Source organism: Amblyomma mixtum, chromosome 9 (assembly GCF_055824585.1).
Source record: "Amblyomma mixtum isolate Tamu chromosome 9, ASM5582458v1, whole genome shotgun sequence".
Lineage (NCBI taxonomy): Eukaryota > Metazoa > Arthropoda > Arachnida > Ixodida > Ixodidae > Amblyomma > Amblyomma mixtum.
The window spans coordinates 938,668-958,163 of NC_143020.1; the positions used below are offsets into that span (position 1 = coordinate 938,668).

The 19,496-nt window shown below is 44.4% G+C and overlaps 1 protein-coding gene across 1 annotated transcript; it reads left to right on the plus strand.

Annotated features, from left to right (window-relative positions):
• Positions 1-10,318: 10,318 nt before the first annotated feature.
• LOC149328034 (uncharacterized) lies at positions 10,319-19,258 on the plus strand. Its single transcript, XM_089561319.1, has 6 exons — positions 10,319-10,905; positions 10,989-11,030; positions 13,136-13,222; positions 14,925-15,172; positions 18,095-18,254; positions 18,807-19,258. The coding sequence occupies exons 1-6, from the start codon at positions 10,797-10,799 to the stop codon at positions 19,256-19,258; spliced, it is 1,098 nt and encodes a 365-aa protein (XP_089417445.1). The 5' UTR covers positions 10,319-10,796.
• Positions 19,259-19,496: the final 238 nt, after the last annotated feature.

Below are 19,496 nucleotides of genomic sequence, written 5' to 3' on the forward strand. Positions count from 1 at the left end.
AGCTGAGGCTTTCGAATGCGTTTCGAAAGTGTCGTGCAGCACCGCGGCAGTCCGTCGAGTCCGAATGTCATTCCTATTCTCGAATGTCATTCCACTCAATGTCATTCGAACATTTCCGTGTGAGAACGTGATAGCATTATACCAGCAAAAGCGGCTTGGGTACTTCTGGGTCCGAATAAGCCAGCGGAAAGGACCCCGTCTGGCAGGGCAGACCGGCTCCCTTACACACCCATGTTTCTGTTGGTTGACAGTTCGACTCCTGACCTGTGCCTGACGCAAGTTTCAACGAGCAATTCCGTTCTCAATTAACCCCAGATTCGAACGCGACCAGTAGGGTACTTTTGCGATAATTTGGCAGCCCACAGTATTTGCGCAAAAAAAGGCCTCACCGTGCAAAATAGTGCGTCGCTTTCGCTGGGTATATATACGGCAAGCCAAGTATTGCGCTTGTCGTAGGATTTGCTGTTTGCCGTGTCGCTGTCGTCATGGTATGCTTTGTGTAGGTATTTGCCGTTCCCATTCAATCACGTGACCTTATAATATCAGACTTCTGTTGAATAATACCCGTGTACGATTGAAGAATTAACCCGTGTCATTCCATGGAGCCACCCAGTAGACTTTTTTTAAGCCCGAGTAAACATATTTTTAATGTATTAAATGTATATTTTTAGTATATTTATAATGTATATTTTATTATATATTTAATGCATTATAAATATGCTAAGCGGGCAAAAATGTACTTTTCACGTATTTTTAAGAACGTTTAAAATAATATTCCTAGTATACTTAGAAAGCATTCGTATTGCAGATTAAGAATAGGGACAAAAAATTGCGAAATAATTATGAAATTAATACAATACGTTTGAAATGCATTTTTAGCACATCCTCTTTTTCGCTAAGGGATATATTACCTGAATTTTACAATTACTGGTAAATCAGAACCTGGCGAAAACAGCAAATACCACACGAAAAACCAGTTACACGAAAAACCAGAATAAGGCCTGCAATCAGAATGACTTAAAATATTTAGCTCTGCAGAGCAAACGTAACTTCGTTGTAGCTCGAGGTAAATTTCCATCCATTCACCTGTGCACCTCTCTTAAAGCAAAGCGAATAAAAAAGCAATTTTTCAGACATTACCAGTGAAGATCGCATTTGCATTAGTCATTTAAAGTAACTGCACGGCTTCATTGTCCGGCGTTCGGCGGACAATTGTTCAGTGTTCGGCGTTCTCCGCACTGAACTAGCTAGACGAGAGCAGGCACATAACAATGGTTCGTCATGGGAAAAAGCTACCCCCGTCGTCCTTCTTCTTGCACTTAGCGATTGGGCATGCTGTATCGCCCCAAATGTTGAGACTGCAGACCTGTATACCTCATGCTTTCTCGGTTTCACTTAAGTGAATCTAGTCGACCGCCGTAGCCACGCCGTTGCTGCCAAATATACCAGCGCAGAAGGAAGCCTATGCAGCGCTTCGCCAGATAATTCTGTCTGGCGAACAGGTTGAAAAAGTGCTGAACTGCTCTCCGGCCACCAACAAAAATGTTTCTAACCAGAAGCGACGCGTACTCTTTGAAATATGCGCGCACACGAGTTCGTTTAGAAGGCAGCATCGTTTGGCGCGGGGTAGGCATGTTACGCTTTTGCCTACACCCAGCGTCGCTGCCGACCGCAGCGCAATCCACTCAAGCAGGAGACATTTCGGACAGTGCTGCTCTTTTTAGGTGCTTAGGCGGGACCAAATCTTGCTGCTCGCTCCGCTGTCTGCTCACAAACTCCCTGATGACGTCGTCTAAACTTAGGAGCGCCGTTATTTCTCTGTGTATATGCAAAGTCAAAAGATGCGATAACCTCCCTTGAGTTGTTCGGTTGCGCAAATGCGTTTTTATTGCGTGCACACCCGAAAAACGACCGGACGTATACGCCGCCCCATCAAAGCAGTGGCCACGTACACAGTGAAAGTCTAGGCCGAGGCGCAAAATCCTGTCATCTATGGCCGAGTACAGGGGTCTCAGATCTACTCTCTGGCGCGTTGCCCAGCCAACCAAGTAATGTGCAGGGGATATCCATATAATATAAATTATAAATATCACATGTCCATATAATATTCTCACAAGTTCATATTACTTGCACAGAATATCCATATGAGCTTCATTTTGGTGACAGTGGACGTTTATATAATGCCCATATTTTGGCCACATATGGTCACTCTGAGATATTTAAAGGACGCTGAATAGATTTTCATCCAATATCTTTGTGGGTTTTGGAGGGAGGTGCCGGGAGTTCTACGCTGAATGTAATGATGCTGTGTCACTATAACAAAACACTGGGCAAGACCACCATTATTCTTATGTATCTTTATTACCTAATCAGGTACCCCACCACTTTGACAAAGCCAAGGTGCAGGCACAATCCACGCAAAACGAGGAATGGCGGACAACTACTCTGGAGAGGTCCCCACTTGATTTCGAGTGGCCTGTGAATATAATAGAGCACAATACATAGTATTAAATAGTAGTCATGTAACTAAAAAATGCACTTTGTGGAGAAAAACGTGCATGCTAAAGCAGTTTCTGCTTGAAAAAAATTAGCTCCAACTAGGAATCAAAACCTTCAATGGCGTGCTATTTGTACTAAATCACAGAACGTTTCAGAAAGTGACTGCATTTAGGCGACATTTATCGTATGCTGTGCGATGTCAGTGCACGTTAAAGAACCCCAGGTGGTAGAAATTTCCCGAGCCCTCCACTATGGCGTGTCTCATAGCCCGAGTTGCTTTGGGACGTTAAACCTCACAAAAACAAACTTCGATTCAAAAAAGTCCATACCATTCCTGCGGAGAAAAAACACAAATGGCAAACGTTTTCTAGGTATGGAAACTGCTAAAAAATTGGAAACAAAATTTTTAAAATCCAGATTTATGAAATTGTCACCCAAGGCATCTTCGAATTGTTTTGAAGACAGATGTGATGTAAGGGCGCATGGGATCTAACCAATCAGTGGTTATAGGGCGCTCGACTACTGAGCCAGGCAACCCAAGGTTTCATCCTGGCTGTGGAGGCTACACAGGCATGCAAGGTGCCTGTGTAGCCTCCTTGCGTGCTACACAGGCACGCAAGGTACCTGTGTAGCAATGTCAGTGCATGATAAAAAGAACTCACAGTGGTCGAAATTATCCACAGCCCTACACTACAGCGTCCCTCATAGCAAGTCGCTTTTTGACGTTAAGCCCCATGAACCAAATCAAACCGAATTCTGTGAAAAAAATGACATCAGTTATAGGGCCAAAATCTGTCGCCAAAACGTTGGGGGTCACAGTACCAAGCTTACGATTTTTTGAAATATATTTGCTATTTCAGTTGAATACTAAGCATTCTATCTGCTCAATTAGCCTTAAATGAAACAACCTAAGCTACGCTTTGTGAATTTGCAGTGCACCTAATTTGTACTAGGGGACTAAAAATGTTAGGCTACATGAGGCACCAAGCCAAAAAACTAATAGTGTGCACACAAACGCTCACAAAAATCAGAAGTATCTTTCTCCATAAAAGTGGATGACACGAGGTAAGGAATGTAACCTTTGTGTATGCTAGGTCTATGCAGACAAGCACACTTTTCGTCATCACTGTACACATAAAAACACTCCCAAGCTCACGAAACGTAAACGTACGTAAACAAGGAGCTTATCACAAGCAAAAAATTATGAGCTCCAGAATTTTGATACGTGGATTGTTTCATATAGTCGAACATTAAAAAACTGATTTCGTTTACAGTTACGATTGGCCACCGAAGTAATGCAGGACACAGCGGCCCAGTGTTAGCGACTGCTGTCTTTTTAAGTTGTAGCCTACTGTAGATCGAAATTATTCCGGAGCCCACTATTGACATTCGCTCATCCAAACGATGCTGCGCCCAAGCAGCACATGACATCGGTCCAATGTAGGATCTGAGTTGGCAAACGACAGCCCTGTGAAGGCCCCGCGTTGCCTCTGTTCTCCCAGCCTTGGCTCAGCCATTTTTAGAAGTTGGCAGTATTGGACCAGTTTCTCGGACGTTCTCCCAGCCTTGGCTCAGCCATTTTTAGAAGTTGGTAGTATTGGACCAATTTCTCGGACGTTTTCCCCGCCTTGGCTCAGCCATTTTTAGAAGTTGGTAGTATTGGACCAATTTCTCGGACGTTTTCCCCGCCTTGGCTCAGCCATTTTTAGAAGTTGGTAGTATTGGACCAATTTCTCGGACGTTTCACCCGCCTTGGCTCAGCCATTTTTAGAAGTTGGCAGTATTGGACCACTTTCTCGAATGTTTCCCCTGCATTGACTTTGCCATATTTAGAAGCTGGCCAATTCCTGCAATAGGCAACGCAACTTTGAAGTGCCGACTGCTATGGAGCATCATGCAGTTGCTATTGTGACTTCTTAGTTTTCTCAATTGCGGCGATAGGCGCGATATATATATATATAGCTCGCACATTGTTAATTATTTATTAGCATATATAGTCCGGGGCGTAGATAATGATATCTTCGTAAAAACCCGCATAACCTCCTGTGAGATTTTTTAAATCTCAGTTTTTTAAACTAAAATATGCAAAGTTGCATGCATGCGTGCGATTATTTCCCCCTTTAAGGTTGTGGTCTTCGTTCTGTGTAAATGTAAAAAGTCCAGTCGTGCAATGAAAGAATGCGAGTCGGAGAAACATATATGCAGCACCGATTTTCAGGCCTGAATTTCAAAAACTATAAACAGCATTTTATAAAAATAACTTCTCGACTCTAACGTTAAATACGCTGTACCTTGATGTGCTTGGGCGTCGCAGTTAATGCGGTATACCTGCAGAACAGCACCAAAACATATATGTATGGCGCAACGTGTCGAGCACTCCATTAAAGCAGGAATGGGTAAAGAGTAACGTGCGTTTGCTCCATGATAGGACAGCGCTGACCATGCGCTTATATAAGAGATACATATAGCTTAAGAAAAAAAAACGTTACATCGTCTGCGGGAACTCGAATTGGAAGAATGCGAAGGCATTGCGCCTCCACGGTACTCGTTCTCTCCCTTTGCCTCGTATGCAGCCCATATGAGTTATATGTGTCAGTATATGTGCCTCATATGAACACATATAGGCTTCATACGAGTTCATATGTGCCTCGTTTGACTCATATGGGCACCATATGAGCCATGTGTCGACAAATGCGCCTCGTATCAGCACATATACTTCATACGAGTTCATGTGTGTCACAAATTAATGTGTCTCGTATGAACGCGTATAGGCTGCTTACGAGCTCATACGCGTCACAAATGTCACAGATGAACACATCTGCTGCATATATAGTAGTTCACGCGCTACGGAAAGGTGACTTGTATGGATTACATATGTGGCATACCTTAACTGACACGCGACACTCGTGCGTACACAAGAGCTCCGATATGCACCGTATCAGCTTACATCAATCTCGAGCGAAACACATAGCCGCTGATGAGTGCCTCTCATAGAGTGGGCCTTGCTGTTTGAAACACGCGGAAAAGAAGGGATGAACAAGCGATTAACAAGTGCCCAACCAACGCATAAAAAAAACTCTTGGCCTGTTTCAAATATTTTTCTCCTTGATTCTCTGCTTGTGCCCTCCTGTTGTAAACCGCGCCTATCCAAGCAGTATGACGTTAGGCGTTTCCAATGTGCTTGGACAAACGTTCAGCCAGAAGGCAAATGTTGCCTTCTGGGCTTAGTTGAGCTAATAACGCCAGGTATTTTCATGCAAGAGCTCCGACTGTAGTTAACAATATGTGCGCAATGAGAGTACTACGATCAATGGTGCAGGCGCTGTGAAAATTAAAATACATACAAATATCAGATCTTTCAGTGCTTATCACAGAGCACATCAAGATCCACAAAATCAGTGGAAGTGCAATCGGCTGTAGTTCAGCTCCTTATACCTTAAAAATAAACATTTGTCCTCGCACCTAACCGTCGAATTCTGTAGTGGGAAGCATAGCATAAGTCTTGTCATCGAAATGTAAAGCAGTTTTTGCCATGCCAGCAGTGGTGTAGTGGGTAGTGTAGTGAGCTGTAGATCTCTAGGTCGGTGGTTCGAATCCGGAACGCCGCGTAGTTTTCTTTTTCGCGTCCGAATTTTTTTTTTACTTTCTTTAGTTTACTAACTTCAATGGAAGCTATTTTATTGTTAATTGCCTTATAATTCCACCCCAGCCCTTCCCTTTCCTTTCCCAAAAATTGCAAACCAGACACATATGACACATATGACACATACGAGATATTCCATAATCATACGAGATATTCCATAATCTCGTATGAACCAGACACATATGACACATATATACGAGATTTTTCGATAGGGACGTATTAATCGCTATCGGTTAATCGTCTTCATATTGATTACGGTCATAGATTTCAATCACGCGTCTTCAGCGCGCACTTCGCTTCTGCGTCGCGTGGTTGCTTCGGACGGTAGCAAGAGTTGGGGGGTGCGTACGTCGACTGATGTTTCGGAGTGCGATCGTTTCCTGCCGCCTTGATCCAAGCTTGAAGACGTAGATGCGACCGGCCGTTGTGAAATACCGAGATCTTGCAAGATCTCACGGTATTCTTTTTCAACGATACGGTACTTGCGTTGCTTTGCATTCATGGCGAAATGCAGAAGCTTTGCGGTGAAAGACGAGGACCGCAACAGCCGCACAAAGGGACAGCAGACAGGCAGTACGACCAACACCTCCACACCACAAAAGAAAAACAAGCGCGAGCACTCGCGGCATGACTCGCGGGCAGGGTTGCCGTTGGGAACATTTTAAAAGGAGCCAAAACTTGAGCTGAAAGTAGTCAAAAGTAGCCATGCCATTTCATCTTAGCTGTCGCGTAAAATAAGATCTTTTGCTCATTAATAAATTGAAGTGTAAAAAAATTGATAAAAATTATTCTTGGCGGTGTTGTCAACACTAAGCTTCAAAGAAATTTTTCGAAACTAAACACCGCTTTACGCATAAACGTAGGCATCCGCTCTCGCTCCCACGTACGTTCCAAGCCAATCCCAATACATAGCTTGTGGTCATTTCGTTTGGACGTTTGGCAGTGGCAGCGCGCGCTTGTGAATTTTTATTTCTTCAAGCTTTTCCAAGTTTGGTGGCGGCACGCGTGATTCACCGAGGGGAACCAGGAGGCACTGCTTGCGTAAGTATACATTCTGTCCTTTTTTCCCTTTCATGTTAGTTGTCAGCTAATATTTACTTGTGAACTTGTCAAGAGTGAGGACAATGAGCACGCCTCGTGTGTCGCCCCTTTATCTAACTTGTCTGTAGGCATCTGTCAGCAGTTGTCTTTTGATTAACTCAGCGGCGCATTGCAAGGTGTAACTGCGTGTAAGGGTTGGGGTAATATGAAGTAACACACACGTACACGAAGGGAAGCGCTTCTAAATGTCGTGTGTGTTTGTGTGTTCCTTCATCAGGGTGAACGCACTATCCCGGCAAATCTTGTTGGCGCATTGCTTCTGAGAGGGTTTGTTTCTCGGCACATCGTACATTTATGTACGTGTATAGATATTATGATCATGATCGCAATGACAGTCGTCACGTGGTTACGGCGCTCGGCTGCTGACTCGAAATACGCGGGTTCGATCCCGGCTGCGGCGGTCGAATTTCGATGGAGGCGAAATTCTAGAGGCCCGTGTACTGTGCGCGATATCGGTGCACTCTAAAGAACCCCAGGTGGTCGAAATTTCCGGAGCCGTTCTCTGCGGCGCCCCCCATGACCAACAAGTTGCCACGTGCGATGCAGTTGAGTGTTTTTCATCGCCAATTTTTGCTTTTGTGAGGCTAATCGCTTGGTTCAGGCATGCATGTCAGACGTCATAGAGTCGCAGCCTGCATGCCTTGTGCTTGATTGACAAATGCTTCCATGGCAGTGTTGACATTGTTGCGTTGCGAGTCTCCGTGCGATGAGAGAAATGTGACAAGAACAGGATGAATGAACACAATTCTTCTGTACTGCCAGAAGTAATGCTGCTCCTGCCAGTGATCGGTTACAGAAAAAAAATTGAGAGTACTTTTTATTTATGTGTGTCCCTTCCCGCTACTCAGAGCCTTGTATTACAAAGTCTCGATCAGTGTGACTCTACATATAGCGAGTGCTAGTTTCGAGCTCGCTAATTGAACGCGCTTGTTTTCTCTGTTCCTCATTTGGTCAATCTTGCGTTTTACTGGTTTCTTTTTTCATCACTATGCTCCTGGTAGACTGCACTCAGTTTGATGTTCAATGCAGTGAAGTTGCACGCCACTATTGCTGGCTGTTATTTGTATCACATGACAGCAGGCACAGAAATATTGTTTAAATAAGTCCCAAATTGCAGGCGCTCGTGACACTTGTAACTCTCAACTCATGAAAGTTCAGAAGTGCGTTGCGAAGTAGAACGAGATGGTTGTAAGAGTACCTGTCAGTTGTCATGGTAGTGTGAAGTTTTCGGCACCCAAACAGGCAAGTGCCAGTAGAGAATGGCACAGAGAGTGTCTGGTAAAAATCCTTGTTTGCCCATTAATCTTTTGTTGTGTTTCCTCTGTGCAGCATGTCAAAACCATTCGCTGTGGTGAAGTTTCCTCTTGAGGACGACTGCCTTGCAGTCATTCCTGTCGGATGGCTCACAGAGACAAAAGAAGAGTGCTACTGGCCTGTGGCCAGGAGCTCGGAGGTGACGCGGCTCGCAAAAGCTGAGGCCGAGCCAGCTCTCGGAGGGGAGTGGATGCGTTGCCCAGTGGTCGTCGTTACCACTTGCCATAAGTAGTCTTATTGTAGACATATTGATGGTAGCTTCATCAGCGATTGTAAAGGCCTCTTTGCTAGATTCTGTGAGTCTGCACCTCTGCATGGCTAAATTACGACTAAGAAGTCATGTTGATAGCCACCGCTTAGCCAGCTGTCAAAAAGAGGAGCAGAATGAACTGTTAGCTATTGCACTTGTAAGCTGATGAACTACATCTGAAACTCATTAGTGCCTTGTTTTTGAAGACCTGTAGTTCCCAGAATTAGTGCTGCACTCAGTATGCTTAATAATATTTAGTACAGAAAGGTTTAGTATGGTAATTTTTTTTTTTGCATTATGAAACACTTTTTGGCACACAAAAAACACAGACAAGGAAAGAGCACACAATACAAATGCCAGACATCAATTGATGCTTTGCGTTGTGTGCTCTTTCCTCATCCATTTTTGTTGTGCACTGAGACAGTGTTTCATAATGCAAATTCAGAACCAACTCATCCAGCTGTTTACATTTAGTTCAGTTTGAATTGTTAGCCTGTCGCAGTAGCTGAGTGGTCCATGCTGCTGAGCCGAGGGCCCAGGTTACATCCTGTCTGTGGTGAAATGGAGCAGTGCAGAATGCGCTTGTGCTCTGTAATATCAGTGCATGTTAAACAACCCCATGTGGTCTAAATTAATCTGGAGTCTTCCGCTACGTCATTCTTCATAGCTTAAAGCTGTTAAATCCTAGAAACCAGAATCACACTTTTAATTGTAAATAAAACAATGCCTCTGCCACATGAGTGTTTCACAGGCTTTCAAACTGATAGTCTGTTGGCCTGAGTGTTGCTATACAGGCAGCTGAACGGGCATCAAGTCAGCAAAGCAGCCCTCGGACATATTTTGTAGCGACAATTCTGTTAAGTATGGATACGTGTTTAATTATGAGGAATTATGTGAGTTAGTTTTTGGAACCCATAGTTTGTACGAGATTTTGGTGCATGGTATTGAGGGTGCCTAAGACTGTATGCTGTTTGGGCAATTAAATATGTGCTCTCGAAAGTCTGCCAGTTTCCTTTCATAAGGTTTCTGATATAAACAGCAAGCTTCTTGTGGTAAGCGGCCGTGATGGTTAGCAGTCTATGGTTGAGGAAGGAAGGACCCCGTGCTCTCACTGTAATGTAAGTTATCAATCGCTCGTACAGCTCTTTTTTGTAAAGTAAGTACTTTCACAAAATTGGTTGAGGTAGTCGTTCCCCAGATCAACAAACAATATTGTACATGCGAAAAGACTAGAGAGAAATAAATTTGTAGTTTGACTTTTCGAGGCAGTATTGTGCGAAATTTATTTAGGATACCAACAGAGCGAGCCATTTTAGTGCAAACGTAGTTTACACGATCTGTCCAGAGTAAATGTTCTTCAAAAATGACTCCAAGGAACATTGTAGAGCTGACACGAGTTATAGGAGCTTGCTCGAAGTGAATTTGGAAGTTGTTCGGAACTTCGTTATTTTTGGCTCTAAACAGTATGTACTTTGTTTTCCTGACATTAAGTTCTAACCTATTTGATTTTAACCAAACAGACAATTGGGATAACCAACTGTTGGAGGCTGCTTGCAAAATATTACTATCTTGTCCTGAAAAAAATACGTTAGTATCGTCTGCATAGATTATAATGTTGTCTGCTGGATGAAGGTTGACGATATCATTAATATATAATAAGAACAACGTTGGTCCTAGAACGGAGCCCTGTGGCGCACCAGACACAATCTGACCGATCCCAGATGAAATACCGTTAATGATAGTTGTTTGAGATCGGTTGTCAAGGTAGCTAGCAAATAAGGTTAAAGGAACACCGCGTATTCCATAACAATGCATTTTTTCAAGCAATATCTTATGGTTAACCGAGTCAAACGCTTTCCTCATATCAAGGAATATGCCAACTGTTAGCAGTTTATTTTCTATGTTTTCAATTAGCTTTTCTTTGATTTCCAGTAAGGCGGCCTCAGTTGTTTTGTTTTTTTGAAATCCGTACTGTTGCTTGGAGATGACATGGTTTTTGTCGAGATATTGAGAATGTTTGCAGGATCCTACAAGAGCGCCGAAAAAAAGGTGCGGCGCTACGAGTTCACTTCAGCCCTAGAAAGCTCGGCAGTTTCTGGTAATTGAAATTCTCATATTTCTTTATTGATGAGAAATTATTTTGCACACTCAACAAGACGTTCATGTGCAATGCTTTTTTAGGAAATGAGGGCCACAACGATGTTGTACAGCTGCCGTCACCACGTAAGACATGAATTCTCATTTGTTAAGCCGCCGCGGTGGCACAGTGGTTACGGTGCTCGGCTGCTGACCCGAAAGACGCGGGTACGATCCCGGCCAAGGCGGTCGAATTTTGATGGAGGCGAAATTCTAGAGGCCCGTGTGCTGTGCGATGTCAGTGCACGTTGAAGAACCCCAGGTGGTCGAAATTTCCGGAGCCCTTCACTACGGCGTCCCTCATAGCCTGAGTCGCCTTTGGATGTTAACCGCCTTAAAACTAAAACACCATTTCTCATTTCTATTTAATGTAAGGTCGACATTGTGTTAGTTTTGATTGGGGATTTATGGTAGTATGCTTGCAAAATCTGGGAAAAAAACTCCACCGTAGCTAATTGCACTTGCAGAGAAATGGAACGTGCTCAGACTTGGCATCAGCTTTTTACATTTGCCATGCTCTCAGATCAGCAGTGATTCTGCCAGTAACCATTTCGTGGCAAACTCTCTTACCCACGTTAACAGTACTGCGAACAGGTTTCTATTCACATGACATATATTCTGCTCTCTGTGTTTGGTTTCGCCATGACAGTTTCTTTTGTGTCCTTAAATGTACCGTATTTTCCAGTGTATAAGACGCACCCGCCATATATGCAGGCTGTAATTGAAAAAGTTGCTATATAAGACGCACCCCAGTTTTCCCAGTTGGGCTAGTGAGGATCAATTAAACACGCTTGCGCGACCATCACGAAATTCACCGTACTTGTGAGAAATTCTTAAGCAACGCTAAGTGGTCGAAAAAGGCAACACTCACGCCATTCCTGCCCACGTTTTGGAAAAAAAGAAAGAAAAACAAAAAAAACTCTCCCACATGTCCATAAGAACATTTTATTTCTACTTAAAACCTTGGAAGGCTTCACCTTCGGATGCGCTATCAAAAAGTTCACCCATTTCTGGTGGCAACGCGACTGAAATATTCTCTTCGCACTACGTACATGGAGCAAACAAAGTGGCAAAGGGTGGCTGAAAAAAGAACGCCGGCTTGTCCTGGCTTGTCTTGACAATGGCGAGAAGCGTGATTGTCGTCATCTTTTGGCATTTCACATTACTTTTGCTTGGGGCCTCCGAAACGGTGGTGTGTTTGTGATCCCGGAAGTCATCCCCGTCGTTTCATGATAAAGTTCACCTAAAAAAAGTTGCGCACGGTGGTCCCCGTATTGAAGTATTAACCGTGTTACAACCGCTTCATTGCTAGTGATATTTTTTCGGTAAAAAAGGCTTGAACATGAACCTGAGTAATTTCTGAACTCTCTAAAAAAAAAACGAAAAATTCGCATATAAGACGCACCCTTGTATAGGACGCACCAGCAAGATTTTTGAAAAAAGCCGCGTCTTATACACCGGAAAATACGGTACCAATGCACCATGCTGGTGCATGAGAAATGTAATTATTGAAGTACTATAGACACATATTTAAAAAATTGAAAACTGATTTTTCAGGAAAGAAAGTGGTGCAGTAATTCTCTTGCATTTCGGTGGACATTCATAAGAGAAGGGATAAAGGAGGGAGTGTGAGAAGAAAGGAAGAAGGAGGTGCCGTAGCGCCCTGGGAGAATTTCAGCCGACTGGGAATCTTTAACGTGCACTGACATCGCACAGCACACGGGCACCTCTTGCGTTTCGCCTCCATCGAAACGCGCCGCCGCAGTCGGATCACAACGTTCTTTTATGTGTCATAGGTATCTGCATGATGTGACATTGTTTGTCACGTCAACTACTTGTCATGGAGGTGTCGGTTTTGATGGGTTTTGAATTATGAAGTCTTTGTACAGCCTGTGATTGAAACCAAATTAAAATATCTTTTCGGCCAAAGGAAGTGTTACTATTGCCTGGGGGGCATCTCTATATAACCAGGAATTTGTTTCTGAACTTCGTAATTTTGTGTCTATTGTGTTTTAAAAAGATCACCTGTATGAAAAACAGCCTGGCCATGCAACTGTTCTGTCCCTTCTCCAAAAATATCCTGAAGTAGCATTTCTGCATTCAATTAGGATAGAAATGTGACATTGTGGTTGTACACAGTAGTGTGTTCTGTACTTCCTGGATTGCCATCAATGACGCATGTTCATCTCCAGCCCCACTGAATCACGCTGGGGAGAGCGTGAACGAAAACAGTGCGCCACCCAGCAAGCTGGAGGGGTCGACAGCTGGGACTGTTGATGGTGAGATTTTCACTTTGTTTACTTTTGTGCAAAAAGAGAAATGCAAGCCAAACATGGGGACACAGTGAGAGGACAAAACAAATGCTGCTTGTCCCGTCTTTTCACTGTGTTCCTTTCTTTTAATTACACTCCTATTTTGTCTAGTATCAAGTGACACAACAAAATATAGAAGCTAGATCTGCTTTGCCTTAAAGAAAAACAGAGCAAATTTTAAATTTCTCATTGTACCTGCTGCTGCCGAGCAGCAGTCAACAGGCCCAGAAAGACCTAGAGAATATACTTATTCAGGAAGATATTTGCACGGAGTTCTCCTCAGTGTCTCTTGAAACGGTGCTAGGAGCACATTTCTAGTTTCAAACTATGTGCTTTGAAAGGGGTCACTCTGAAAATCATCACATGTATTTCTCAAAAACCATTGTATTGAACTGAAGTGGTACTGGAATTTACAACCTAGTACTTCCATTGCTTTCTCCTCTTGTGATTCATAGTGGAGTGGTTGTTGTGTGCCCTTCCCAAGAGCTGTATGTTGTGCTTTTGTTGGGTTCTTTTGGATCCTGGCATTTCTGTTGCCTCTCTCGGCCTACATCACCACCAGGAAGCCACTCCTACGAATTGCACTCTACACAGTAGTCCCATATTCTGTGCATTTGTTTCCTTACCAGCATAATTTGGTCGCTTGGTCGCGGTTGGTCAGCAAGGCCCATATTGTAATTTTTCATTGTCTTTCAAAGTATTTTAAAAGTTTACTGGTTGGAAGTCAATGCAGTGCCTTGGATGCAGCGAAATGTGTTGAAAAAAAATTAATTGCGCTATCACAAAGCTCCCATAAAGGGTGCTGAAGGAGATAAGCAGCCAATAATAGTGGCATGCTCTGAAGGAGGACCTCTTGCTTAGGAAAGAACTGAACAGCCTAACTGCCTTGTGGAGCACATCAGCTGGCTCCTAGTCTTGTCTTGCCTGCAGAAAATGGATGCGTGGTAAGAGATAAATGTGACCTTGTTTTATTTCTCAACGGTTTGGGACCTCCTGTGCCTAGCAAGAAACATTTGGTCCACCTCTTTGTTGCATTTCGCTTGTCAGCTAAGGGCTATAATTCCATAAGGGCTATCTTTGTTGCAGTTTTAATGCATTGATCCCTGCCAGCACTTGCAGTTAGAACAGATGTCTACCTCCAGCATTTTGGCCAATGTGGGTTTTGCCGTGAGCAATACTTTCCAAATGGTGCAATGCTATATTAAGGGCACAGGCCTGCTCTGCTTTCTCGCTTCTATTAGCACATGCTTCTCATGACACTGGAAGAATCCATTTGCGACTAACTGCTGCCATCTCTGCCATGGTGCAATAGGAGTGGAAATGCCCATGAAGCAATGTAAAAATTGGCGAAGCTCATAGACTGAGAAGTCCTTTACACAACAAGGCTGCAGGTTCTGTGCTAGCTATCACACATAGAGCAGCTCCATTTCACCTAGGTGTTTGTCAGTGCATGGTGACATTTATGGCATTTAAATTAGGCTAGCAAGGAATAGAACATGAATTAGAAGTGTCCTGGAGGATAAAAACTGGGGGAAGTTTAGGAGCATAGTACAGAGTGTGTTGCTGCCTACTGTTAGCCTCATACTGTTCTTTATTGTACCTCAGTGCGCAAATGATATTATTGCGCCCAGGTTAACCCTGCTCTCACTGAAATTGTTGATTGCTTCAGTTTCAGCTACCCTGCTGAAGCTGATGTGCCTGGTGCTGGAGGTCCGACAGCAGCAGCGCGACTTAATGCAGCGGTTACAAAGGCTGGAGGATCACGTGCTGCTGCGGTCGGACCGGCAGCTGGAGCAGAGGACTCGGCCAGTGTCCCCCTCGCCACCGCCTCCCACCCTTGCACTGCCCGCATTCTCCCCCGAGGAGTTGGACACTGTGGAAGCTGCCGTCCAGGACGACAGCGTGGCTGCTGGACTGGTGATTTAATGTTTCTGATAATTCGTGTCTGGAAAAAATGAATGCCTACTAACGAATTGCATGCATAATGTAATTCCGAGGTTTGTGAAGAAATCTTGAGCTCCAAGAGTATTTGCATGCCGTGCTCTGTGAATAACATGCTCTTCATAGATATAATTCCTACTGTTGTGCTGGAGTGTGCTGTCACAGTGTGTTTTGTTAATGTAAATGTCTTGTTCATGAAAGTTGCTTGCTGATATACACACTGGCTGTTTCAGTGAACATTTTCAGGAATTCCTAAGAATAGGGAGTTCAAAATAGAAGAAATATTTGCAGGTACACACGCACAGTTATGCAGTAAATTATGTCCACCACTGCTGAGAGACCGTTCCTCCCAAAAAAAAATTGTTTTCCCATATCGGACTTGCGCTTCTTTAGGAATTTTTTAGAGTGTTCACTGGAACGCCCTGTCGATTCCTTGTGTGGTGAGATTTACTGTTCGAAGCAAAAGTGGTACGCAATGCCCAGCCGGTAGCAGAGCTTGCAAAAACTGCATCACGTGTCGGGACAGCTGTTAGGGGACTCTCTTTATCTGCTCTTTGGCTCCTATCAATTTGTTGGGCTCAGTAGCAGTGCTGAACATGTGGCGCTCGCAATACAGTCGATCCCGGATATATAGAACCCGGATATATCGAATTATTGCCTATATCGAACAGATGTAGAATCCCCTTGGGAATCTCATGCAAAATTATAGCAAATTTGTTTACGTTTATCGAACTCCTGTGCACCCTATATTTGATATATCGAACTCCGTGCCATGCCGAGCCCCCGCAAGTGCGCTTCTCCCAGTATGCGCCACCCTGGAAGTGGGCTTCTTCCACTAGCGCGCGCTCCTGCAAATGGGCTTCTCCTAAGAGTTCACGCGGCGCTGGCCTTGGACAGCTGCGCTTAGTCACGTGATGGGAACTTTGTGGGGGGTGTGAAAGGAAATGGGAATGGCCATAAGGAGCTCCCTAATTTCTGATGCTCACATCGTGGCTGACATCATCGATACCGAGGAAGCGGACCCGAGCAGTGACGAAGATTGTGCGAAGAGGCCCAGCCGCCATGCACTGCGGCTGAACTTGCATCCGCATTCACCGTCATTCATCGCTGTTGTGGCGCAATGGAGGGCACTGGACTTTCTCATTTGGATACTCTCAACAAGCTTGAGGACAGCTTAATGAACTGCATGGTGCAGAGGAAGAGGCAAGCAAAGCTCACTGACTTTTCTTGCGAAATAAAGCGCGCTAATCGTGGAGTTGTGCTTTCGTTTTTGTGGACTTAAGAGGAATAAATCGGTAAGTTCCCACTTGCTACGATCCCGGGAAATTGTCCGAGATTTGCGCAATTTTAAAATAAGCGTCTAATAGGCATATTTTATATTTCGAATTATTGATATATCGAACTTTTTCGCGATCCCCTTCGAGTTCGATATATCCGGGATCGACTGTATTGCTTACGGCAAGTGCCAGTTGTCACATCATGTTTCAGCCACGCAATGCAAAGAAAATGCCACCTGCGAGACTGCTGTCGCATCAGAGCGTTTAGGCGAGAAGGAGCGCTAAACAGCAAACCAAGCTACTGATGCTGGTTCTGTGCGAAGCATTGCACCTATCACATCTTGTAGTAGCTTGGTATTTGGCGGTGCAGTCACAGGCTTTTTTGGGGCAGTTGCTCTCAGATGGTGTCACTCAATGTCATTCGATGTAGTTTTCCAGAGCTCTGCCGGTGGCCGGTCGTTGCATAACAGACTTGGTTCCAACAAATTTTTTTTCTCAGTCAAATATTTCTGTGATTACATTATTGTTTTACATCGATCAACAGCAAAAAAAAATCCCCTATGCTTTTGTAGCCTGTGGCTGCCTTTCTTCGTATGTGTCTCATAACGAGCCCCTCATTTTCCTTACATTTGTCATTTATCGTTGTGCTGTTTTAATTTAGTTCAGCAGTGGACTTTGTAGCTAACATTAAGGATGTTGTAAGGTCTGTTTTACAGGAAGCTGAGCTTTCGGTTAATATACTGTTGCATGAACTGCTGTGAACACAGCTGGAAGTTGGTCCTCTCTCAGTGCGTCTTTAATTTCGGCTAGGTTTCCCAAATAATGGGGCAGCTTTAACCCACCTCTTCCCTGTCTTTTGCTCACATTATGCACATTTCATTACTTAATCTGCTGCCAAAAACAAGCAACATCGTTTAATTAAATGTGGTTGCTAAGCACGCAGCTTTACTCAGGTGCTTGGGGATTTAAATAAGCGCCCTTTGTATAGCATTAATTAGACTGCTCAATTTCAGGGTAGAGAGCCCCGCCATGGTGGCTCAGTGGTTAGGGCACTCGACTGCTGAACCCAAAGACTCGGGTTCAAACCGAGCCGTGATGGCCAGTTTTCCATGGAGGCGAAAAGCAAGGCGCCCGTGTGCAGTGTGATGTCAGTGGCGCATGTTAAAGACCCAACGTGGTCGAAACTTCCGGAGCCCTCCACTATGGTGTCCCTCATCATAGCCTGAGTCACTTTGGAACTTTAAGTTCTACAAACCAAATCAATTTTAGCGTAACGGCTGTGCAGAGAAAACACATCCAGCACATTATAATATAATAATGTCCAAGATGCAAAGCATAATGGGTAGGAGTTGGCCACCTTTGCTTAATCGCTAAAGTTTCCCTGCTCTTAGTAAACTGGGAAAAAAAAGAATGTCCATATTGGTGGTGGTGCTTTCTGCTGGTAGCAACTAGTCAAGCTATTGTATCATACAGAAATTATGCATTATGATTGTACGTACTCGCATGGGCTGTTGACAGGTAGTCACACAATTGTCTTAGCTATTCGATTCTGCTAAACTAAATGAAATTATAATTGATGTTTGTGCCTAATAGCTTGTGCACCTGTGGTGTTTCTTTTCAGCGAAAGCAGCTGGTCCGCCTGGGGGGCAAGGGCCTGAGGGAGGTGGGCTCCAACATAATGACCGCCATCATGGGGGTGGCTGTACAGAGGATGTACAGCCTCCATGGCCGCAAGGGCAAGTGGTCATTTATTGCCCTGAAGTTATGCAAGGTGGCAACAGGTATGTTGTTGCAGTAGCTTTTAACTGAATTTTAGAAGATGAGTGGAAGAACATGCACCAGGTTCTGCTGCGCTTTGTTTTCTTTTCTTCTTTTCAGTTGATACTTTACCAGTTTTCTTTTTCATTACAGGTGAATATTTTGTTACTGTTTTTATGGGGGTAGTCATCTGCAGTTTTCTTCCATGTGCATCTGAAGATATATGAGTCAGCAGATGCCTTTCAAAGAAAGCCCTCCCATCAGTCACATCCATCTCTTGTCATGGATCGTAGTCGTGCCTTGTATCTGCCAGCCATTTGTGCTCCCATATGTTAGTAGTGCAAAGTGGTCGACCGTGATGTCGCAGCAGCTTTATACAGTTGGTTAGAAGAGCTTTCAGGTGGATTTTCTCCTCAAGTTGTATTTGGATACTGTAGTCCTTTCATTTTGGCACGCACTTTGAGTTAACATGTACTTGTGGCCTTTTCTGTTTTCTCTGTTGCTGAAATAATCTTGATTTCTGTTAACGAGCAAACTTTTTCTGCTGGCCTAAAATGAATGCTTATCTTATGCAGATGCCATCTGTGAGAAGACGGGGGCGGATGTGGTGGAAGCGCAGGGGTTTATTAGGAAGTGGTTGCCAGGTTCGGTGGACCGTGGCGGCGGACGCAAAAGGCGTTTTGCCGAAGCGTTTCTGCCAAGTACCGCTGCCGGCCTGGCAACCACTGCGAGCCCCTGTGCTTCAGCCCCCAGCACAGTGCCCTCCCTTCCCCAAGCGGCCCCCACCTCCCAGAAATCCTCCTCCCGCGCGGCCCTGGCTCCTTCCCAAGGTCCCGCCTCCTGCGCGGCCCTCGCTGCCTCGCAGGACTCGCGCAACCGCGCGTCCCCAGCCACGGTGCCTAATTATTTAATAAATAGTTTCTCAGTTGGATTCTTTCGTTGCCTCATTTTGTTGTGCATGTGTATAGAAGAGATGATTGCAGCTTTGCAATGCCAAAACCCATGGCTTTCCCAATGCGAACATTAATTGGAATGTGAATATTCGCTGAACTGGAAATGCAATGGCATAAACTTCGGGCAAGCGTTAGCAGAAAGGCTGAACAGTGGCCTAATTGGGGTATGTCAAGCCGGTGTTGGTAGAGCAGCTGAAAGTGGGTACAATAGCGGCATGAATGTCGGTTCAGTGTTGGTAGAGCGGCTGAACAGTGGTCTGATAGTGGCATGAATGTCGGTTCAGTGTTGGTAGAGTGGCTGAAAGTGGGTAC

Coding starts and splice junctions, on each gene's coding strand:
- LOC149328034 (XM_089561319.1), top strand. CDS start 10,797: ATGGTTTTTGTCGAGATATTGAGAATGTTTGCAGGATCCTACAAGAGC. Junction 11,031..13,135: donor TGTACAGCTGCCGTCACCAC/GTAAGACATGAA, acceptor GTTCATCTCCAG/CCCCACTGAATCACGCTGGG. Junction 13,223..14,924: donor GACAGCTGGGACTGTTGATG/GTGAGATTTTCA, acceptor TGATTGCTTCAG/TTTCAGCTACCCTGCTGAAG.